Raw genomic sequence first — 25712 nt, 5'->3', positions numbered from 1 at the left:
CGGAAAAGTGGAAGGCCAAAGAACACATTACGTCGGGAAATAGAAGCAGATATGAAAAGGATGAATGTTAATTGGAAATAACTGGAAAGGATTGCCAAAGACAGGGTTGGATGGAGTACTGGTGGGCGACCTATTCTCCTTCAAGAGAGGTAACAGGCGTATGTAAGTTGTATTCTGTCCCATGTTCATCTTATAGCATTCCTCTTTAAATTGGTTGATAGGAATCACAGTAAATTGAATCAATGAACATTTGACATTCTATGTTATTATATGACTGTAACTAGTGAAGTGATTAGCTGATTAAAATGAGTGAAGGGTTCTTAACACTGTTACTTATCGTTAAATGGAATACTTAATATTAGAAATGTTATTAGTATCAATTTCTCCTTATTAATATTAAGTTGTAAAGTAGTCGGTACTGTAGCCTGATGAAAGAAATTTAGCATTCTCTAGAATAAATTTCCTTCGATTAGGAATAGATCATGGTGACTTTTAGCTGTGATACTTGGATTAAATATTTTTTTAGTGATCTAGTCAAAATTTATTGGAATAGGACAATAATGAACTTAGGTTATTAAGGTATCTTAACTAAATCTGACTCACGAAGTTGCTTTGTCTCAAGTTACTTCGTATTAAGTAGTGATTAAGACCATGATAATCCAATTACTTTCCACACTGTGAAAAAAGTAGTCGGAATACGAAAAGTTCACGAACAATGTATTTCAAATGCATTAGAGGATAAAAACAGTGATGTATAGTGCAAACTGGGCAGGAAGTAACCTATTATTTAACTCACAGACAGACTGGCAAGAGTTCAATAAAATGTTCACTAGTATCGGACTCCTCAACAGTGCGCATCCACGATCCCTCACGTGGGACTCGAATTCAGGACCTCCGGCCTCGCGCGCGAACACTTAACCCCCCAGACTATTGAACCGGCATCCAACGGTGTTAATGTCTAACTTCAACCAATTCACGATACTACGTGACCGTCCACTATCTTATTCAGTAACTGCCTCCCAACAGACAAGGTTGAATTCATGGACCGATGTCAATTCTTGATTTGGCCGCCCCTAGGTTTCTTCCATCTAACTCCCACACTAGATATCGCCCGTTGCGGTAAGCAGTGATCGAGCATATGTAAGTCACTTTCCAAACACCTCAGTTGAATATTTACCACGTCATTAATCGATTTACCATTCTTACCTAGTACCTTGGTCCTAACCCAGTCATTGCTTACCCAGTGATCCAGAAATACACAGGCAATGCTTTGAAAACACTTATGATCAAATACTAGTAGCCTAAGAATATCGTCTACTCTTAATAGCCATGTTTCATACCCATAAAGTAGGACAAAGAGAACTCGTCCTTTAGTTTACAGACGGATATTTCTCCTACGCCACAAGTGACTTAATTTGACAAAAGCCAATCGAGCATTCTGAATCTGTGCCAAAATTTTGTCAGACACTAAACCGTCAGGACTGGTGAAACTTTCAAGATAAGTGAAGCATTTAGTGCGTCCAACTACTTCACTCCTTATCATCAATTCAGGCGCCGACGCAACCCAATCCTGGAGCGACATTTCACATTTCGAAGGGGGGGAAGAACCACATTCCAAACATACTTGAACTGTTTCTTGAAGTGGTTAGAAGACTGCATTTTGTCAGTGTATTTGCCAAGCAAATCCACATCACCTACGTATTTTAGGTTAATAAGTGAATCTCCTGATAATTCAACCCCTGAAAAGTCAGTGCACATACCCGTTCTTTATACATCCAGCTATACATATATGTGTGGAACGAACAAGTTCTAGAACCGTAAATATTTACCACTGATCTCCAGAATATTCAGCTGTTCCATAAAGACGAAAATTTCAAGACAATAGGGTTAGTCGATCAATATAATCTGAACAATTTTTAAAAAAAATAAGCTTGTAAATGGATCTGGAATAAGCAAGTTATCTAGAGTGCACGACAGCACTTCTGATAAACGATATTTCCATTCATGTTTATTTTGAAACCCTGGCAAGTATTTCTGTATCTATGGCGCAATTTTACTCTAAACATCGCTTTAGCAAAACAATATAAGAATCAGATTATGTTCGATGGTTGGAGGGGGTAAGCAGTCTAGAATCTAAGATGTTCATCAAAAGATTGGAATCAACTAGAAATCTTACCAATGAGTTCATTATGCCATTTCCGACCACCATCCTTAGGATTGAGATGCAAACACCCTAATACGTAAATAAGTTGTTAAAAATCTTATGTTGTCTATACTTGAGCAGTGATCGAATTCTATTAATTACTGCTGCTTATTGTATTCTATTGTGCAGATAGTAAGACATTTAGATAAAGTAATTTTTTAGTAAAGTACATTAAATATAAGACGAAACAACTGAAACTATTCGCTCTAATTTAGACGAGAGTTCTTATATATTACAACTGGTACTTTGTTGTACACTTACGTTTTTTGTTTAATTAAACTCGATACGAAATTGAAGCTTCAGCTCGTCTATTTCTACACTAGGAACTCCAGTCTAAGACAAATATGAACCCTTGGCTTCTTGCATTAATTCCAAACTTTAAGTCACGACCACATTTTTACTACATATGGCATTAAGTAGTAGTCTATAGTCGTCATTGACACTAAACAGTAGAACCAAATAAACACTGTATTGTATATACTTGGGACTTCTAACTGGATAATCACACTTAATATGTTTTATACCTGTGATTATCCCACTGTAATTTTGTAGAACTATTTTGGCGAACAGAAAGAGCACTGTATTATTCTTTCGACATCTCAACCATAAAGATATGATGAATACTAAAACAGGTAATTACAGTTATCATAATGACTAAAAAGAATCTGACAGCTTAACTAAATACTATTGCTACCGAAAATTTCACAGAAATATTAGCCTATCAAAGTATATCCCATCACGAAGAGGTGCAATTTAGATAACAAGCTAATTTGAACAAAACTAACGATTAACTGATAAAACAATAAGTGATATTTGGAATAATACTTATGCAACATATAAATATTTATGCATAAGAACTTGTAGAAATCAAAAATCAGAAACACAATAGGATGTATACACACCAGAGTAATGTTTGGTGATGTACAATCGTAACAAAGAAAAATTGCAATAATACTTTAATAAATAATGAAACTGACATGAAAACTAACTTATAAATACACATGCTTATTTGTAAGTAGTATATTTAATTCTTATCAAATAAAATATCCTTCATACAATAATTTCACACATAAAGAAGGAAACATGTGGGCACAATTTGAAAGGATGAAGAATAAATTATGGAAAATGAAATGAGGGTACCGAGAAAAAAATGAGCAAACTTATTAGTTTTAATAATAATACTTATGTGTTGATATTACTGGAAGTTTAAAACATAAATGATTGTCGTAGTAAACTAAAACAGCATCCATTTATAATAGGTTCAGTAAAGTAAAAGCAAACACTATATATGTACTACTAAAATTATATTTATACATTATTGTGTCAAATGCAAGAATTTTTAATGTAATTCATGTTAATGCTGTAGCTGGCATAGTATTTGTATTCGGTGGATTAGGAAATGTTAAATTTAAAGAAGTTGGACAAAATTCACCACCATTTATTTTAGACATACTAATATTTGAATTCGTTAAAAAGTGTTCAACAGATACAGCAGCAGCTGCGGCCGCCGCTGCAGGATGTATAACTGCTTGTGTATGTGGATCGAGAAAAGCACAACCCTCGCACTTTGTTTTTCCGCAATCTCCAACATTACCAAGAAGACTAAATGTATTGTTGTTGTTAGTGCTGGTAATAGGTGTACACCGCTGACTACGTTTTTTATGTGCGCTATAACTACTATTATCAGAAAATGATCTGCCGCAAAATTCGCAACGATACGGTCTTTCACCGGTATGTATTCGTCTATGTTTTACAAGACTACTTGATACGGAAAAACTTTTGCCACAATCACAGCAATGATATGGACGTTCTCCAGTATGTATTCGTTTATGCGCAGATAGACTACTTGAATCAGCAAATGCTCGACCACACTGCATACAAGCAAATGGTTTTTCACCTGTATGAGTACGACGATGTTTAACTAGATCACTAGCACGATGAAATGATTTCGAACAATCTGTACAATGATGACGTTTTACACGTTCATTAGAATTAGTTGAATGACGCACGGTTACACATTGATTTGATTGGATATTATTGTTAGAAGTAGTAGCAGTAGTAGCAGTAATTGTATTATTTCCATTATTAGTAGGTATTATACCAGGAATAATACTGTCATTATTACTGGTAACAATCTGCTGTATATGCATAACTTCATCCTTAGAGTTACCTAAATTACTCCTGAATGACAGTTGTCCACAATTCAGAATTGAGTGAATCTTCTTTTCAGCCTGGTGAGATAAAGTTGCACGAGCACAAAGCGCGAGATGGTTAAAGTCATCAGCTAAAGGGACGCGACTAAACATTTATTTATGTTTCAGAGTGAGAGACTTCTAATTGGTAAAAATATTGACACAATAAAACTGATATGGAACGAAGTGGTCAATCAAATGAAGGTAGTATACACGAGCATTTGTTAAAAAAAACCTACAAAAAACAAGAGAAACGTTATTCATTAAACAACTAAGTAGCAGCTTGGACTTTGAATTTAAATCCAGTTTCACTAAACAAATTACAATTTTTAAGTAAATTAAAAAACCGATGAATTAACGTGAAATATAAGTTTAAATACTTATTAGTGTCATCCGTTTGCAAATAACAATTACAAATAAAGACGAATGGGAGGTTGTGGAAGAAATCACTGCACTAAAATTATAGTGACACAAGTATATATTGACTTGTATGGTGTTTTGATTATCTTAATTTTGAAATGTTTACAATGAACCAGTGAGCTTCATGCTTTATCCACAAAGCATCGATATGGAAGTAATAATATCAAAACACTCCTTTTACTTGTGAAAATCAAGTACTCCTTAAACATTATCGATTGTACTGATTCACAACTACTGGGTTTCGGGTAATTAAATCCCTAAAAACCTCTAAAAAATAAACAATAAAATTCCTTAAACATGTTGTTCGTAAAGTACAAATACTTCAGGTCTGTCAGAGGAAGGAACTAGGCGTGTATGAAATAAAATTTAGTCAGAGACTAAATGAAACAAAATATACCTGAGGATATTTCCAAAGCTAGTTAACTATTTATTCATAAACCATTTATAATGACACAACCATAAAAAAGAACTTGAATAGGTTTCACAGATGTTTTATAGAATTCCACGCTACATATTATTTGTCTTAGTAATGGGTGGAAAAAGTGGAGACCATCAATTTACGGCAAGGAGCAGTAGGATAAAAGATAACTGTATCGGTTCATCAAGACTCCAGAGATAAGATCCCAATGCTCATGCAACTCAGTTGGTTTAAACGTTATCAGAAATGTTCCAGAACAAAAGCTGGTGGTGATCTTGGTTCGTTAGTCAGTCACAATTAACATAGTCTCAGATAAAGATGCGTCAAAACAGGTTTAAGTATCACATAAGCATAAGATAAAATTGACAAGACGATTCTGCAGTAGGATTCTCTACCGTTTTTTATAAAGACAAGAGTTGCCTTTAAAAATAAGAGTTCACCCTGACATTAAAAATGAGATTTAAATTCATAAAAATCACAGCGACCAAGACAATAACCTTAACGCTCCCCTCGATAGTTCAGTTAAATCAACTTCAAAGTCTACTTCGATAGTCTTTAACTGAACTGTATCTGTAAACAACACTACTTTTGTCTATTTATGTAACAATTATACGGTTTCTCTTTATATAAACTTCCTAGTGTTGTCATTTTATTCACCCTGGTGCATATTTTGTATTCCATTACATCAAATTCCTTTTGCTAAAAACTTAAAGTTTTAAATTCCAACCATCCTAGTTTGTAGAAAAACATTGGCTGGAACGTTGGTACTAGGATGAACACTGGGTTGAATCCTGTAAGCCTACAAATCAATACTTGCAGCGCTGCGGTGAACCGCATTAATTGTAAGTATTTTGACCTATTTTCCCGTGACGACAAACGCTTGTTGAACTTTAAGGAAAACTTAGGATTATGTGGCAAACTCTACCCCTAAATAAGCAATTACAAAGGATTTTTAAGGTTTATTTTATCCATCTGCCAGCTATGGGAATTATGTTGATTCAAAATAGTTGACTGTCATATCCTACAATTCATGACAGTGGGATAGCAATGAGACTAAAGTACCTAGGTATGGACAGTAGTTGCCAGACGACCCGAGAAACTGCAGGTAGGGACTAAACGAAAAGAGGGGAAAAACAAAGGTCCAGGGGACAAGTTCTTATTTGAGTTGAACGATACTTAAATTGGTAATGCGACTTGCGATCTTTTGAGACAATTTGCCTGAAAAACGACCAGCCATCACAGTTAGGCTCACCTTAAAATTGTCGGGGTTATTCTAACCAATGCAAAAATCTACATAATTATTTACGAACGACTTAAAAATCGATTTTCTGAAGAGTATTCACTATTGGGAAATAACTAAGGGAGTTGTCAGAAAGGACTTACGGTTAGAAACCGCAAACAGTACATAAAGAGAACACGAATTTGTCTTATAGGAATGAAGCTTCTTACTAACTCATCGATCCAAGTTCATTTTGTTATGCAAATCTTAGTACTAATATTAATTACCTGGTTGGACACAATCGGATACGTCTCCCTCAACGTCCGAATCTAGGCGCGTAGGCAGTAAGTTAGAGATCAAGTAAGTCACGAGTCCGATTGAGTTAATTTTTAAGATTTGATAGACTGTATGCTGTACTGCGGAATATGTCGTCGGCCAATTTCAGACTTGAGTCCCAACACGAGGCAGCTACTGCCGAAGTCTGGTGGGTGTGAACATCCGCATCATTGAGGACTATCAAGTCAGCAGTTCCCTTTGTCATCTGAGGAGGAACTAGGAACGTTGGACGATTGTCTTCAAGAAGACATAAAGGACAAATTTGTAAGTCAACAAAATTAATGGGATCATATGTTTGTATTGCAGATGGCCATGTTGACGCGGTTAGTGGATGATAACCCTGAAACGTTTATGCGCTATATTTTGTCATGACACCCGAGGTTGCCAGCCATTTCATACTACTTGGCACTTCGTCGAAAAGAGTACTTTAGAAGTGCAGGTTTTACGGCTGCATAAGAAGTAAGATATGTTCTTTTTAAAAGCTTCAGGCATATTAACTAATCGGTTTGTCATCATCCGTCAACGGAAAAGACCTTGCTAAACTGCAGGCCATCGCGACGCAAGGGTGTTTTCACAACATGATACAAAATAAAAAGGCGTCAACGAAGAAAACAAGGACATATATGTACTAATTTGAAGTGATAGCTAGTCCCTACTGTTCTATAGGCAAAATGTTCAGTGTTAACGAACATGACTGTAAGTAAAACTTCACCAATTCAGTTGCTTAAAAAATAGCAGTTAGATACTGTTGTGATTGTTCATTAAATTTCAGAACTCATAAGATTACTTCGCTTCTCAATAGTCTAGCAGGCGTTACAAAAAGGCATTACCAGTGGAATATTTATCATGTTCAACTTTGCTTTCAATAAACATTTTTTCAAACATGAGCTTATTTTCTAGCTTGCATTAGAAACTCTTTGAGTGAGTTTTGAGAATGCCTGTTTGATTTTAAGTGCACTAGAAATTAAATACACGTGCCAAAATAATAACATATGACCTATTTTTTCTCTTGTAGATCTTTTCAAATTGCAATAAGATATGGTAATTACGATTAAAATAAATAACGACTGATGCTCTAGCATCTGTCAACTACTCATAATGCCCCCAAATGCCATGGTACGGTCGAGAGTTTAGAGAGTCATCCCTCCCTATCGAAATGCTCTCGCATGGCCACGCATATACAGCCACTGCCAGAGAAGTCCTACTCACTGCATTCTCGAAAACGGGGGGTTGTTTACGAAGTTGAGAGGACAAAAGCGAATGTCAGGCGCTTTAACCGGGTTGGTGGACACGGAAAGTCCACCTAGGGGAGTTGGTAAACCCAGATTCCAAACCAATGGTGCACATGGGCTCCAGTATCCTGAAGGAACAAATAGCGTATGAACCAATTATTGGCCACCTCCTACCATGAGACTGCATATCCTAACGTTACTCCACTGCCTTGTGGATCAGACCTTTAGGTTGAAGGCTCCGAGTGTGGTCCCTAAGGAAACCATCCGCTTCAGTTTGGGCACCTGGGCAGTATCACATCCCACTCACAAATCGGATGACTTATGTGGTGCATATGTATTCGGTCTCCCATAGTACCAATATTTGTATGTTCAAATAAATAAATGTTTTCTCTTCAACAAATTTTGCTGAACATGCATCATTTTTAACGTCGAATGCAGTTGTCGTGTAGTGTTTTATGGAAATGAAGGCGAAAACAGAATACATTTGGAGTTAGACCAAACGTGTATTGAAAACTGAAGCAAACTTAGATAAACCGGCGTGTATTAGGGCGAAAAGTAGACTATTCGGTGTGTATTTAAGCGATAAGTAGACAATTCAGAAACATCTGATGAACAGAGAGACATAAAGGGAAATTCCGAATTATTTCTTACGATGAGCGAAAAAACGGAGATTTAGGAGCGTTTACCCTTTATTTTTCAACGTATTTTCCCCTTTGTTCGCCTTTATTTACCCTTTATTGGTAGCTTGGAGTGCTCAATATTACCGGAGTTTCCTTCGAATAATGAAAACAAGAAACTGCTAACATTTTCTATACAATACAAAATTTACACCTTCGACATTAAAGTTGATAGTTTAATATTAGAGGAACACAGGGAGTTACCTACAAGGTTACGCCAAATGCAAATCCGGAGCCTGTAGACTTTAAGTATTGATGGCGAACTCCAATATTCAATCTATTTTCATGAAGCTACTGTAAAACAAATGAAGGAAACATAAGAAAATGGCACCAGGAAATAGAGTAATTCGTAACAAGTAGTATCAGGTTTTACGACCAGAGCATCAAGTTGTCATTAGTTTTATGCCGAATGAATAAACAAAGCGCATAAAATGGGGCGAAAAGTTTACGGATAATAAATATTCATGTGTACCGTCGCACATCAGGGACTCCATAATATTTGAGGGTATAGGGATAAGTGCCACCGTTCGGTAGCTGGAATGTTTACTGAGTCGACCTCCCTTGAAATTCAATGTGATGTGAGCCAGCTTCCGAATTACCGGTTATGTGTGTCTGCTTAGCGAATGTGAGAACAGCACACTAAGCGGTGTTGCCAAGAGTGGAGCTGCTTCCCTCAGTTCAGCAAAATGGACCATATCCGGACCAGGAGAAGTGTCTTTTTTAGGTTATTGAGTTTCCTGAACATCAAGTCAGCACTCAGTTTAATTTCGGAAATTCCTGTGCGGTTGCAGATGAAGCTTTCATCATTATAGTTAGTGTGGGCCTGTTTAAATGTTCGAGAAAACTGTTCAGCTAGAAGGTTAGCGGCGTCATCTTCTTTGTTAGCAGTTGGGAAACTCTAGTTCTGGCTTGTCGAAGAGAGGCTGAATGACGGAATAAGGTTTTCGGTTCGGAGATAAATTTATCGATAAGCTTTATCTGGTACTGAAACCCGTCCTCTCTTATTGCCTTTGTACATATGTTCCTTACATGCTTGTATTGCCTGTACGCGCCGTTGTTACCAGTTCGTTTGTATTCCGCCCAGCACTTCCTTTCGCGGCCTAGCAAACGAAGAGTGCGGTTCTTGATGACTGTAGGTTGCTGGTAGACTTTGTGAACCGTTAGTGGAAAAGACTACTTTGTAGCACGTAAGATTGTGTAGATTAAGAAATTCCAGTGGGCATTGGCATCAAGATCAGGGTGAACTTCCCATTCTACCTGCTGCCGATTGCCTTGTAAAGTTGACACATCCGACCTTTTGAAATTCCAGTGCCTGTAGTCGGTAGGATGTTTTAGCTCATTTTTGCTGATAAAACTGAAAGCTATGACGGTGTGATATCTTTTCCCCAGGCTAGCCAGGATTGAGAGGCTGTTCACCAAGAATTATTCGTTTGTAAATATACAGTCTAAGAGCGACAGCGTCTGACTGTTTTCTCAATGAGTTGCCGACTTCACATTTTCTAATAATTCCAGACCCTCAATGAGGTTGAAGAACAGAGTTTTAGTAGAGTTTCCACCTCCAATGTACGCATGCTCCGCGAAATCGACTTTAGGAAGATTGAATTCCCCTAGAACCAGGATATGAGTTGATCTGAGACTCGTAGAGCTGATTAATCCTTCCAGCATATGATTTTCATACTCGATATCAACAGTGGACTTCCTGTAGATGACCCCAACTAGGCACTTCGTGGCGGTAGACAATATTACTGAACACCATACGTATTCATCAAGATTGATAAGCCCTCGGTTGTGCACTTGGTGTACTTCCAAGCCAGAACACAAGGATAAGGCTACTTCTCCCCCATTCCTGTTTTTCTCTCGTTACAAAACAAAAACATCCTAAGTACTGCTAGCTTCTGTGCCATCAGGTGAGATGTCCATGTTTCAGATATTCCTACAAGATGAGCATTAATAGTATTACTGGGTTTACACAGCTCATCTATTTTATTCGGTAAACTTACGGCGTTCATATACAAGCAGTGTTTGCTTTCACTTAGAAACGCGTGAGCTTTCCCGTCCTGTTTATCTGTATGAGTCTTATGTGAATGGACAGGTAGCATACCTGCACAGGGTTTTCCGAGTTGGTAGCCCCTGTTCTTTCCACGTTTTTTTTCATAGCCTTGACGGTCCACAAGTGTAATAGCCAGCCCCAATTTGCCTTTGTGCTTGATTATGGCATCAGTTGGCCTATCCGGGTGCATGTAGATTCCCGTTGCCAACCGACGTCTGTGGGCACGAAATGCTTTGAGAGTTGCAGCCGCCACATGGAGGGATGGGAAGGTTATCGTTATCAGCCTGGGTCTAGAATCCTCGTCCTCGTTGACTAGTCTCACCACTTGTTAAGTCAATATGTTTCCGAACTTCAAGGACTGTTTGATGAATTTCGACTCCTGATTATCAGGATTTGTGTGGTCAGGATCCATGTTTTCTGGTATATCTTGTGCAATTATATTTCTTCTGCGGAAAAGACTCTCGCGAGATTCCTTAGAAATGTTTCGGGTGAGATTGCCCTCAGAATACGGTATGTATGGCAGCATCCTTACATTCCCATCTGATTTCAGGAAGTGACTAGTCCGTAACACATTCTCTACGTCGGTAGCATTTGTGAGCGTTACATGAAGTAGTCTTAGGCGAACCGTGATTTTTTCCAGGTTTCCGAGTACGTTCAGTTTGAGAACCTTGTTGTTCGGTGGTTGAAGCGCTCTCCAGATTCCTGTGCTCTTTGCTGACCGGTCGGACAATCTTCAGGGTAGATTTAACTGCCAAATCACCAATTGATTTCACTACAACACGTGGGATGTTCAACTTCTTAGACGGTGACACCCGGTACTTTTTAACTTTGTTGACTAGGGTGCAGTCACCCACAGAGTTTAAGGAACCACCGTTGCATTCAGGGGTCCTGTGCTCGGATACCCAAGTCTGCTGAGGAATTCTAGTTCCGTCAATCTTATGATGGTACTGAACTTCACCATGTCCTTATCAGTGTCATTTGATGTTGTTGGTTATGTCCATTTTTGAGGAAACCCGAAACGGTTTCTTCACAACACTTCAATTCAACAACTTTAATACAACATATGTATAGTTGATGTCAGTTCGTGATGAAAACCCTAAGTATGATTCCTAGCCTTAATCATGAACTGTAAATCATAATTTGAATTCTTCACACAGATTTATAACCCTCATTTGGTCTTAGTTATTATGTTGACTTTCTCAGGGTCACTCTAGCGTCGCTCAAAGGTCGTCCATAATTTATAATCTCATCCTTAACCCTAAACCATATCAACATACCAACAACATTGAAGCTATATGGTCGAGGCTAAAAGAATTTTTGAGACCTTATCATGGCTCCATAGGTCGACTAGTATGGAGCCATATGGATGTGTTCCTGTACCGTAATCACTATGATTTTAGAACTTCTGAACCTATATCTGACCTTGAGAAGTTTTCGAGCCCTGTAAAAGAACAGTATCCCCTTTAATGGTTGAGTTTTGTATAATACATTTTTACTGTATACTAACTGTCTTCTAATTGGCTAATATTTCTCAAGGTCATTTAAGATTCGTTCAAAAGTCGTCAGTATAGCTTAGTCTCGCTCTTTCATACGAAATTTCGAAGATTTTTGATGAAAGAGTTGGATTCCGATCTAGGTTAAACTATTTGATTCAGTATTGTGATGGTGAAGCTAAGGCAACTATTGTTCATTATGGATTGCTAGAGCCAGAAGAAGGCTATCGCAAGGCGTTAGAGCTTCTCGAAGAAGCATTAGGTCAGAAGCGCAACGTAGCCCATGCATTTATTGATAAGATGCTGAATATCCCTGCTATTAAGGGGATTGACCCAGACAGTTTAAAAAGACTATCTAGTGAGATGCATATTTGTGAGCTAACACTCACGCAGATAAACTATGTATCCGATCTTAATTCTACAAAGACCATCGAATGTATGTTTTTAAAACTCCCACTACACTTACAGAGAGAATGGGTTAAAGTTGCATGTAGGATTCTTAAGACAGGTAGAGAGCCTTCATTCAAGGACCTTTGCAAATTTGTGAAGGAGCAGTCAGACATTGCTAATACTAGATATAGATTACTTGTCAGTGATGATCTTTCTAATCGCAGCCAAAGGCAATCGATTGCTGTTACTAAAAAACCTTGACTAAGAGTATGAAGCGAGGGTGTCGTTTGCTTACACGAGTGGGTCTGATGTCGCTACACGTAAGACCAAGGACTCTTGGGTTGTCATGTTTATTATGTACTGGAAACCAGCCCTTAGACCAATGTGGAAGATTTAGAAATAAGGATGTTAATGAAAGGATAGAGTTTGTATTAAGGAAGGATTTGTGTCATGTCTGCCTGAAGGCGAACCATACAGCAGGAATCTGTCAAGAACCGAGATCATGTGCCGGCGAAGGATGTGGCTGTATGATAATTAGAAGTATTTGAATTGTAGTATGAACTAGTAATCCCCGGAATAACGCAATGTAATCAAGAAGTATTAGATGAGCCCGAACGAATGTATTGTATTTGGAATTCAAAATTACAACAGTCATCAATACGAAGAAGTCATTGATTTATTTAAACATCACATCCGCCACAGCTCGAATTGGAGTGTAGGTGTCTGTAATCGATTGTTCGTCTTCTTCTTAAGTTCATCTTACATCTGTCCGATGGTGTATTGAATGTACACTCTGTATTATCTAGAATGCACTCATTAGTATTAGAATTAACAACGGAAATTGGAACAGACTCACCTGGGTTCTAGAATTGTATACAATCAGCATGTCGGTTGTGTAGTGAAACCATTGATATTTAGAATTTGCATCATATACTTTCCAACAATATCCTCCCCCACGAAATAATGTTGGGTCCTTATGTCGCAATGTTTTAGCCAATATGACATTTCCAATTTGCAGTATCTTCTCAAATCTCACGCATCGACTACTGTATATTTGGGGATAAACACTGATATATAATTTGAGGTATTCCATCATGTGACTTTGACTTGAATAAAAATCATGATACACATTCTTTTTGTTATTCATATTAGAATACACAGATGGATATGCATTGATACATGTAATTAACACATGTGATTCAATTAGGCTTGATTTACCTGCGAAATAATCGAATAGAAAACATTCATCTGCCTCATATTCATTAGGATAATCTTGGACTTGATTTGGATTCTCTGTCTGTGCGAACTTCACTTCTGGGCAAGCTGGTTCTCTGATTATTTCGGTAAATTTTGCTATCCCCTCTGATTCGTTATACCCCTGACTAGGGATTCTATTCAACGTACATTGTTCGTAAGAGTATCCAACATCTGACACAATAACATCAGAAATATGACTAGAATTCAACTCATAAGAAACATATTTGTCACATTCATTAGGAATATCATTAGAGATAAATTCATTGTGAGGACCACTGACACTTGATATGATATCAGAATTCGATTTCTCTGAAATATTTTCCTCAAATTGATTAAGATTTTCATTAGAGAATAATTGATCATCAGGGAATTCAGCATCTACCAAGACTGAATCTGGTTTTTGATCATGATTTGACTCATTCCACATTCTATTCTCAGAGTTGTAAGAAATTCCATCAGAAGTATGTGAATTATTACGACAAACCATATCTGGTTCAATAACATGAGAAATCCGATAAGTTTGTTGGTTAAAAATTTTTGTCTCACAATGATTCTGAGTTTCATTTAACTCTGGACTGCTATGTGACGTTATACCACTTCTAAATAAAGATAACTGATCATTAGAAGCATCCATCTTAGCATTACTTACAGCAAAATGAAGCATGGTATTACAAACTGACTGAGTATGCCCAGTTATACCACATTTAAAGCATTTAGAATTACGAAATATACATGAATTACATGGGTGAAACTTGCCGCAGAACATGCATTTACTAAACTCGTGCTCATCATCATGGACTGTTTCACAACTCAATGAAGTATTATCTGAATAACTTTGATTACGCATCGAACTGCGACGACTTATTAAAGTGGAATTCCTGAAGTTCTGGAGAGTCATTTTATCGGATTTTTCTCTCTTACCGCATCCGGAATTTGTATACTTTATATGATCCAACAGTAGTTGCTTGAGAGTTGCATAGGGGAGTGAAATCGGTTTGTCTGGAAGTGCCAAAATCTTTATAAGGCTGTATGCTTCTTTCCCGATGAATGTAAGGAAATGGGCCACAATATTAAAATCCTCATCGTCTTCCTTGGTCATAGCCCAGATTTCGAACCTCTCCATGTACTCCTCAAAAGCATTAAAACCTGAATTTATATCCAACCGTTCCATTACAGGCTCAATCGCGACGCCAATATGATAATTAGAAGTATTTGAATTGTAGTATGAACTAGTAATCCCCGGAATAACGCAATGTAATCAAGAAGTATTAGATGAGCCCGAACGAATGTATTGTATTTGGAATTCAAAATTACAACAGTCATCAATACGAAGAAGTCATTGATTTATTTAAACATCACAGGCTGGTGACACCATACCTTGTTACGCAGGAAGCAGGAGGAACAGAGAGATGATAATAGTAATGACTACGATGATACCAAACTCTGTACGGAGGAAAGTGTTAAGCATGTACAGAGACAAGTAGCATTTGCAATAGTGCCTGTATTGGTAAAAAATAGAGAAAGATAGGTGCAGACCTATGCTTTCCTAGATAGTGGCTCGGACGCTTCGCTTATTACACAAGATCTAGCTGGAAGGTTAGGTTTAGAGGAAGAGTCCAAGTCAATTTTGTTGAAAACGCTGGATAGCCAGTCCGTAAGATCCATTTTGAAGGATTTGTGTGTGAAAATCCCGAGATGCATACATATACAACTTCTTCTTATTGGTTTATTTAGTTGTACATTTTGTCAGTCTTTTTGTTGCCGTTTGAGATGGTATTATTTTGTTTTATTATGGTTTTCTCATTTTTCTTTCGCCTTCACTGAGTTTCTATGTTTCTTCCGGAACTGTGTTTATGTTGTTTTAGTCGATAATTTATCTTGGCGGCAGCCATATTGATTATTCTCTTTTTGATTGTGCTGCTTGAGTTGACTGTGATCGTGCATTTTGATTGTGAATTGAAGCACTGTTCCAGAATCGGAAACACTTTGTGTTATAAAGCAACAAACTATTATCTTTTGAACGGATTTTTACTTGATCTATCCAGAAAGGATAGAATAACACTTATATTTTGGTGCGTTCGGTAGTTTTCTTGCACACTTTATCAATTTGCCCATTTATTGTGATTTAGATCGATTATTGAGGGAACAATTATTGATTGAATAACTGAGCGCTAATATTTGTTCAGGTAATAATGTACATTTGTATGTCTAATAAAATTTAGAACCGTTATTTTCTCAATCCCCTTGTTTTGATTTCAATTGGGGAATATCACGTATCTAACTAAGCAGACCGTTATTCTTCAGCCAAACCTTACTTTGGATTTTACAAGTCCACATTTCACTGGAAGGAGGTTCAACTTGAAGTTTCTTCCTTAGATTCGTCGTTATCATTTAGAATTTAAAAGGTATGGATAGGTCGAGAGAATACATATGTTACGTAGGACGGTACCAACAACATCTCAGATGACATCATGATCTCACCTGCGCGGTGTGACTCTCCCAACAGTTGGAAATTAAGACTCCAAGCTACTGATATGGTGTAATGTACCTGAGGTGCATAAGATGAAAGAGAGGGGAGTGGAAAAATTTAATGAACCATATGCTATAAAAACTCCTTTAGGATGGACGTTGTTTGAACCTTACACTGAGACCACGAGAAATATAAGTATCATAAATGATCTATCGTCTAAAGATGAACCAGAAGCCTATAGGATGAAAGTACATTTGTTTGGTACGCAACGTTTGCCCTACAAACAACCATCCCAGATACGAGGCTAGGTTTCCCAATTGTATTTTACAGACACCGAAGGAACAGTTCTACTTTGACGATTTATTAACCTGTGTTCATACGTTAGAAGCTAATTTAGTATATTCTCAGCTGAAGGAAATGTTACGTTTAGGGGGGGTTTAATCTAATCAAGTGGGCCAGCAACAATGTTGAGTTCATGAAGTTTATTCCAGAAGAGGACCACATAGACAGAAACGTAGATATTTGTTTATCGATGGAAAGAAATGGAAAGACTCTAGGGATATAGTGGAATGTTAGAACGGATAGAATTTTCAGGGTGTACAAATTCAATGCGACTCCTACAAGGAGAAGTACTTCGTAGTATGTAGCTTTTATATTTGACCCAGTTGAGTTTATAGCTCCCGTTGTTTAACCAGTTAAATTAATTTTGCAGGATACTTATCGGCAAAATCTGGCATGGAACGTGAAGCCTCCTGGTAAGCATTTTATGAAATGGGACTGTTGGTTAAGAGGTATGAAGCGCCCAAGTGAACTGTTACTTCCCAGATGTCTCGTACCTGAATCGTACAAACCACTGGCTACTTAGATTTATTGCTTTGCCGATACTTCAGAATTCGCATATGGTGTTGTAGCGTATGTTCGTTTTGAAGATTTCTCCCTTTTATAAGCTAAGTCCAGGGCTTCTAAGCCAAAAGTTAAAGCACCATCTGATAATAATCCCAAATCAACTCTAACAAAGCCTAAGGAAAAGAAGGTCATCGGGCCAAAAGTCAAGGCACCGAAAAAGCCAAAGGTCACTTTAACGAAGAAGCCAGTAAATAAGACCCTGAAGAAGCAGACAACACATATTTGCCGTGGCATCGTACATCGTGTTGAGAAAGACGCCTTTTTACGAGTTGTGCATAAGAGTAAAGGTGGTTCTGATTGATTTAAAAAAGCCAATGTTAGTCTTAGACAGATTATGTGTAGTTGGAACCAGAATAAGATGTCAACTGCCCTTTCGGAAAGAGGTTATGAATGGCGTTTAAAACTTCCTAGAGCTAGTCATCGAGGCAGCGTATGGGGACGCATTATAAAGTCAATAAGAAGGATTCTACAATCACCACTGTTTCAAAAGGTATTGATGGACGAGTTTTTGGAGATGTTTTTAATGGAAGTTGAAGGAATAATGAATAATCGACCACTCGTAAAGCTAGTTAATGACTGTGATAATTTGAATACATTCTCATCAAATAAGTTATTGTTAGTTCATAGAGGCATATCACTCGAAGAAGCACAGATGAGTAAAACATGCTTATATGACAGAGGAAAGAAGGAAGCGCAACAACTAACCAACATATTCCGGAACAGGTGGTTACGGGAGTACCTACCAATCCTTAGGGTAAAATCCGAGTGGTTGAACATGAGAAAGAACCTACAACCGGGAGGTTTGGTGTCAGCAGACAATACTTGCCCACCGAGAAATCTGTGGCCGAAAGCTATAGTTAAGCAAGTCAAATATGGTCCAGATGGACGAGTCAGAACAGTTCGACTGAAGACAGCAACGGAAGAGATCAGCCAGGATATACGAAACCTATGCCTATTTGAAGAAGCCAACCATACAGACGCGACAGTAGTAAAGCCTTAGCGTGGTGTCCATAACTAACCAATGAAATCGTTGCTTAAGCTCTCAGATAAAGTTTAAAGCCAAGTTGTCCTTGTTCTGACTATATCTTTCACACAGACTCTAAGATCGCCCGTACCGCGTTCACAGTTCTAGTAGTATATCTGTAAGACAAATTAAATTCTACAGATGCTCCATCAATACTAACGTTGTCAAGGTCACTCTTCTTCTCCTCACTGCACATCTTCGTTTGTTTACACGCTTTAGGACTGCCTTTTCCCAACTTTTTCCCCTGACTTGTCAATACTCAAGGGTCCTGTATCAAACTTAGAGGCATCATCTGGCCATAGAGTTACTACTAGGTGTAGTGCATCATTAAAATACCCTCAGTAATTCCTCTACATACATCCAATAGCAGGGGTGCGGACAAGTCACACCGTTCTCATAAAAATGAAATGTGACCTGTAAGCCTCTCAAAATTAAATTTACTTCAAAGAAAAACATCAATTCTGTGGATGAAAATGAACATGCCCTGATACTCCTATACCTAGGTAAGTCGTACCTCAGTATATACGAAGTGCGAATGGGGCAGGAAATTAGTAAAACCCAGCTTTAATAAAGTCTGTAGTATAGGGATACAATATGTACAAGTAACCATTATACCGAGAATTCAGTGGGTACCCACCTTCATTTTCGTTCACCGTCAATAACACTGATTTACGCATCTTTTTCTTCATTTAACTTTGTCCCACAACATCTAAAAACATACAGTTTCCAATCTAGCAGAATTTCCCGGAAGATTCGTCATACATTGTGAACCAGCGCTACCGAAACTCATGTGGATGATTACTTGTTAAATGATCCAAATGACATTTTCACAACACAGTGGGAGACACAATTGATTGATCACTGGGTGGTGATCAATCTCATGCGTGTCAAGTCCTTAGTGCTGATCGAATGCTATCGATCAAGTTGCAATGTGGCCACCAGTCTAGGTGGCTCGACACTGCGTGCACTATATATATTAAGGTAACATGGTGGTTGGAGGTGGTCAACAGGAAACCCTGGACCCGGGTTTCGTGCTACTTGGCACTCGTCAGCAAGGTGTACCTGTAATCTTGAGGGAACTGATGCTCCCTGGCGGATTTGGTCCCGTGTCACTCAGCTTCACAGTCAGAGACGTTACCACTGAGCTATTCGGGAACGACTGAAGAGAAGAAGCCAGGATGGAGTTAGGTGGGAAATTGGTGGCCTATGTTCCAAGAGGGTAACGAACGTAAACACTTCAGTAAGTAAGAGGAGAGAAATCTTCGTGAAATACTTCTTTAAGGAGTTTGGGAGTGTCTGTGCTCGTGATGGGCATTAAGATAACGAGTAGGAGTATGACAGAGATTTATAACGTCATTTTCTGTCGTTTGAGGCATTTTCGGTAGAACAAACCTCTGTGTTAGAGGTTCTGGTGATCTTCAGGATCCGGTCGTTTGATGCAGCCAGTTCGTCTACAGCATTATTTTGGAATAAGAAGACAACCTCCTGCACGTGTTGGGCAAGCTTAGACAAGAGGAGATGTCTAAACAAGTCTTCGTTAAAGGACTGTTGACCAATGACTCCTCTCATACGTAGCGAAATTTCTGTTGCTGGACTCTGTCGAAACTCAACGTTGTGGAAGAACTGGTTTAACCTTTGTCGGTCGGTTAGGCCTTGACATTTGAGGACAGTCATTTTTGAGTGTCGTCAGGCTTAGAAACATCACCAGTGAACATGCTAGGTGTGACGAATCTGTTAAAATCGCGCGGCAGTGCTTTCACTACTGAGAAGTTGTGCATGTGAGTCTGTTACGCCACGCTCATGGATGTCAGCTCCTACTTAGCAGAACCAAACTTCTATGTTTTCGGGCCAGAATGTCATGGTTGGAAAAGTGTGAGGTGAAAGAGTCTTAGTCTTAAACAGCTTAGGTGTCTATCTCGTCATGTTGAAGACAAAATATACAAATCGACGAGAAAAAAATCTAAATACAAAAAATCGCTATATTTTAAAATAAAAATTGAAAAGTGCTATGTAATAATACAACAAAGAACAGACTTACACATTATTCTTTTGTGTACCAGATCACGTCCGGCTCACCACTAAAAATGCTACAGGTATTTGGAGTTTGACGATTTTACACGTAAAACATTTTATAACCGAAGTATGCCAACCCAGTCAAATCAGAAGTCAGAAATGAAGGGGTTTGGAGACATAATTGGAAAGCCATTGATCTGTCAAGAAACTTTTAGTTTAAGCTGGCCAATTGTTGCAAGGGATTCATAGCACGGCTTACCTACATGTGATCTGGTGTGGATGCGTGACCGAGAGCCTTCAGCTAGGATGTATCTATTAAAACTAATGAAGTAAGAACCTATGTTGAAAACTTACAGAGCTACTTATTTTTGGGGATTTATTTACAGCTACCCGCTCAATTTTCACTGTTTGTTAAAATTTTATTTTTTGACCCCCTGAAAGTTTGGAACAAGAGTTATCAATTAATTTCATATGGAAATCCTACTTGCTAGTACATTATACGATCCCGGAGAACACTAACATCTCTAGTTTCGATAGAAATTATTTGTCAATCGTCATCAGGGTTGTTGTTATTCACAAAGCTTGGCGCCTTTTCCAAACTGGGTTTCGTCTTTGAGTCAAAGATGTTGAATATGTATGGGACTATTTATAATCCCCCCACCCACCTGTTTACTTCTTCTGTGAAGGAGCTTTCACAAAGTTATAGTAAGTTATCTGACGACTATATTCTCTCGAACATGGCATTAAAGCTCTAAAAATCATCCGATTTTCCCATTGTTATTCAATAAATTGTAATTTGTCTGTAATTTTGTTAAGTCTGAATTTAGTGTTTGTTTTACAATGTAGCCTTTAACAATGTTTCTTTATTGTCATTTGATTCTATTGCTACGTAGATCTGAATTTGTGCCTATATATAAATAGTTAGTGAAGGTAATACTCTTCATTCGAGAGCGTTATATTTGTTTCGATGTTGTAAGATGACTTACTTATAGTCAATTCAGTTCATATAGTTTCACATTCTAAAGGGACCAAGGCTTTATAGATATCAGCTTCTACCATTATGGATGAACATAATTATCATTAGTGCCACATTTTCAGACCTAACACCAAAACTATGGGCAGAAAGTAGCTGTAATCAGATAAACACTGGGTGGTACCTATACATTAAACAGCGAATTCGCCTACTACTATCTGAGTAAAGCACCAAGTGCTTTCAACGGATTACCGTTCTAGGTTTCTGATTGTTTCAAAAGCGTTTTTTCGCACGTTCGTGGGTGGAAAAAGATTTAGATTTAGATTTAGATTTGTGTAGTAAGGACAGAAGGCCTACGGCCTATGTTATTCCTTTTCTAATATGTTTCTGGGAGTGTCCAGTCTCCTCTTGAATTAGTCAATTGAAGGTGTGGACAGCACTGCTTCGGACAACAGGTTCCAAGTATTGATAACTCGTTGTTAAAACCTGTATGCCACGGGTATTTTGTTCGTTCATGGCTTTTCTACTCGCCTGCTATGTCCTTTGAGATATTAAAGGCGCCTGTTGCGTTGGAATCACAATAATTTGGATATACTTGACACGGACCAACAATATTTGCCGCTGTAAATCCAGTTCCACTTTCCGATCCATACTGAGAGCTGAAGTCAACAACTTCATGAACAAATTGATGAACTAGTTCCCACTTTGTTCGTTTTTGCGCCATTAGTCAGCTGGTTAATATTTTAGATATGGAAAAAGGAATTTGCGTTTTCACTCAGCCGCGCATGTTAAATATTGTGTTATTTGTTAGTAATGGGAATCTGTAATCGGAGTTTGTAATTTAGCGTCCGTTTTTACTCATGACTATCTTGTAATTACTATTCCTCATGCCATCGTTTTTAATAGATATCTTTTCAGCAGTACTAAAAGTAGGTATTGGAAACACGATTTCATGGTGTCCGCTTCGTTTTGTTTGTGTATTTGGTAGGTTTAATAAACGTAATCCAATAGCGTGTCTGCTAGTAATGCATCTGGAGGCTTCAACACAACCCTCATAAGCAATCGTAAGGCATACTTAGCGAAAACTTAGCCCTAAATTAATTTGTAGACTTGTTTATGCGAAATTTCTCCACTGATGCTCTTCACTAGTTTGTGTGTTTCTGTTTAGTCAGCATGTTCCTTACCTTACTCTACTTTTGCTCGGCTGTTGTTGACAGCTTTCTTGTCTTTATTGAATATTGCCCAGGCTTTCTACAGCGATCCATTCTCCACGCCAGGGTTTCTTGGTGCCCTGCACCTGACATGTCGAAGTTATTGCTTCTTTAATCACTTCTCAGTTGCTATCCATAGTGGTCTCCTCTTCTAGTAGCTGTTTTAAAACTTCAAACTTGTTACTGAAAGCCATCTTGAACTCACCGAGTTTGTTGAAACCTCGAAAGGTTATGTTAAGCTTTTGGACTGCTGCTTGTCCAGTTGCTCAATGATTCCCTAGTTCCACTGTTAGTTCGGCTACCACCAGGGGATGATCTAAATCAACATAGGCTACTCTCTTTGTTCTCATGTCTTTAATTTGTCTTCCAAGTTTTTTTTATCCATAGATGTAATTGACATAATTGTCAGTAGTATGGCTCAGTGAAATCTATGCAGCTTTGTGTATGCACTAATGGATGAGATGCTACCACAAGTAACCATGTTGAAAGCACAGGTCTACTAGCCCCCCACTAGTTTCTTTCCCAAAGTTTGTGTCACTTCGTAGCATGTTATTACTGTGTTGTCCATCTTGACTTTGGTGTTAAGTTCGTCCATCAGGGTGATTAGGTCTTCCTCCGGGCCTCTCTGGGATCGACTGCGATCCCATGAAATTGGTATTTATCATCCCTAATATTATTTATTGTTGTTTAATATTCGATGTAACTCTCTTTGTTTTGGAAAATGCTTTGATGACACAGGAGCTATGAAATTTCCATCCTATAAACACTTCGGATTTCTTTGAAAAACGTTAGTGCATCTCATTATGTATGGGGGACATTTTTTTCGTAACCAGAATACAGTGGCAGCTTCCCTGAAATCAGTCCTTTTTGTCCAGATTGTGTCCCCTGGGTTTCACTATTAAGCAGTCTCATTCCTTCAACCAAAGTAGTCCTCTGAATTTCCCACATTGTGCAGACATTTCTTGTACTTATATTGTTTATCTGGTTATTGGAAGGGTCATCGATCTCATGACTTCTTGAGAGTCTCGACTTTCACCACAGGGCATCATAACTCTTCTAAATAAAAACCGTTCAACTTTCAGGACACAGTTTAAACTTTTACTGATTGGCGTTTTCTTAGCAAGTCTTCCTCCTGGGGTCTGGTTGCTAACTTTATCTCAACCCTCCTTCCCTATCCGGGCTTTGGACCGGTAGTAACATTAGAGAGTGGAGTTGTCGATCGCATACAAGTGACTATAAGTTGGAGTTTCAAATCTTTCTAAATTCATTAGAATTTTCATAAGTGACTGCTGGCATTGATTACTTATTTATTTATTTAAACACAAATATTGGTACAAGGAAGCACCAGATACATACGCGCCATACAAATGTCATTCGATTTGCTTGAGGGCTGTGATACTGCCCAGGTGCCCAAACTGAAGCAGGTGGTTTTCTTAGGGGCCCACACCCGTAGCCTTTGACCGAAAGATCTGATCCACAAGGAAGTGGAGCATCGTGAGGAGATGTAGTCCCATGGTAGCCGGTGACCAACAATTGGTTCATACTCCATTTGTTCCCTCAGGATACTGGAGCCCATGTGCACCATTGGTTTGGAATCTGGGTTTGCCAACTCCCCTAGGTGGACTTTCCGTGTCCACCAACCCGGTTAAAGCGCCGGACATTCGCTTTCGTCCTCTCAAGTTTGTAAACAACAGTAATGTCACGAGAATGCAGTGAGTAGGACTTCCGTGACAGAGGCTATATACGCGTGGCCATGTGAGAGGATTTGGAGAGGGAGAGCGGATTCTCCCCACTCTCGACCGTACCAGGGCATTTGGGGGCGGCATTGATTACTGAATATAACGTATTACTCTTTTATGGCTCAGTGGTCAGAAAATTTAAATATCGGAATATAGGTCCAACCTGTGCTTCACTTCGGTTTGGGCATCTGGACAGTATCATTCAACATTGATGCAATATCATGTGCCTCGTAGCTGAGTAATCCAATCCATATGTCGTTTTCTAGTTGCCTTATCTTCATTTACTTGATTTAGAACTATAATTTTTGTGGATTAGTAATACTAATTAGATGCCCAAGTCAAAGTAGATTACGATTTCGTGGCATAACAGCTAGGATCCGAATGCTTTAACCGTTAAACTACGACACTCAACATCGAGTTTATTCTCAGATTTACTACTTGGTGGTTTATACATGCTATAATAGCTATTGCATTTCTTGTTAGCAATCACGTTCGCTTACCAGAAAGGTGTTTTTAAATTTCACAGCTTATTTCGTCAGTGTATACATACTTATCGAGTTACCATAATTCTTTCAGTAATATATCTCGTGACTGATTTTTCCCCTTATTCTGTTGACCAGCTAGTGATTAAAAGTTTAACAATATTTGGCTAGGTTTATTCAAACGTAAATGTCAAGAAGCTTAGTACACATATCGTAATCAAGAATCGTCTTTAGTTAGCCATTTACTTTGCAAGCAGGAACACTTTTACACAGACGTATCATCAACATAGACCATGTAACAGATATCTGTTGACCCAGGTTGATGTACTAGATTAACACGACAAGATGGAACTAAGAGGATGAATTGCAAGAAAGATTAGAATAATTTAGTGGCAATGATGAAACAAATATGGTTTGAGAAGATAGAGGTAAAAATTACATATGACGGGATACTAGAATTCAGGATTGAGGGAAATCTAGACAATGAATCTCCCTGCGCCATTGTGAACGATTTGGAACTATGTTACCCAACGACTCCAACCTCTGATCATGGTCACCACTGTCCCCAACCAGATAGCCTATGTCTACCAAGGTGGCTCAGACGAATAGTCAAAAACTTTGGTCAGTGACCTATGCTTTTTCTCAGTTATGAAAAAGTACTCATTGACTCTATATTATCGGAAACCCGTACTATCAGTACTTGACACATAAATACTGAAATATTCTGTTACCTATTCTGCATCAGTGGTTAAAAAGACCTGTGATACCATATATTTCACTCCCTATTTGATTACTTCCTGATGTCTTATGTTTTTGTGTTCGTAAATATTTTTGTCAAACTGAATAAATTTACAATTCTATCAATCTTTTTAGCTGTTTAGTCATTCTAAAAGATTTATGAGTGTAGCTTTAGTTACCATATAATTCTTGCAAATTATAGATGCTGTCTCTGGAACTGTAAATTCGGGTCTGTCCAATATAACATCAACTAACCCAGTTAGTCCGGC

The 25712-nt window shown here is 38.2% G+C and overlaps 2 protein-coding genes across 2 annotated transcripts; one reads left to right on the top strand and one right to left on the bottom strand.

The window, feature by feature from the left end:
• Positions 1–2992: 2992 nt before the first annotated feature.
• Smp_033110 (putative zinc finger protein) lies at positions 2993–4509 on the bottom strand (the record flags this gene model as incomplete). Its single annotated transcript, XM_018798694.1, has 1 exon — positions 2993–4509. One exon carries the CDS (start codon positions 4507–4509, stop codon positions 3553–3555), a length of 957 nt encoding a protein of 318 aa, XP_018653611.1. The 3' UTR covers positions 2993–3552.
• An 8031-nt stretch (positions 4510–12540) lies between these two features.
• Smp_166270 (hypothetical protein) lies at positions 12541–12891 on the top strand (the record flags this gene model as incomplete). Its single annotated transcript, XM_018798693.1, has 1 exon — positions 12541–12891. The coding sequence occupies one exon, from the start codon at positions 12541–12543 to the stop codon at positions 12889–12891; it is 351 nt and encodes a 116-aa protein (XP_018653610.1).
• Positions 12892–25712: the final 12821 nt, after the last annotated feature.

Source organism: Schistosoma mansoni, chromosome 7 (assembly GCF_000237925.1).
Source record: "Schistosoma mansoni strain Puerto Rico chromosome 7, complete genome".
NCBI lineage: Eukaryota > Metazoa > Platyhelminthes > Trematoda > Strigeidida > Schistosomatidae > Schistosoma > Schistosoma mansoni.
Note: the sequence above shows the minus strand (reverse complement) of the source record. Positions and strands in the feature narration are given on the sequence as shown.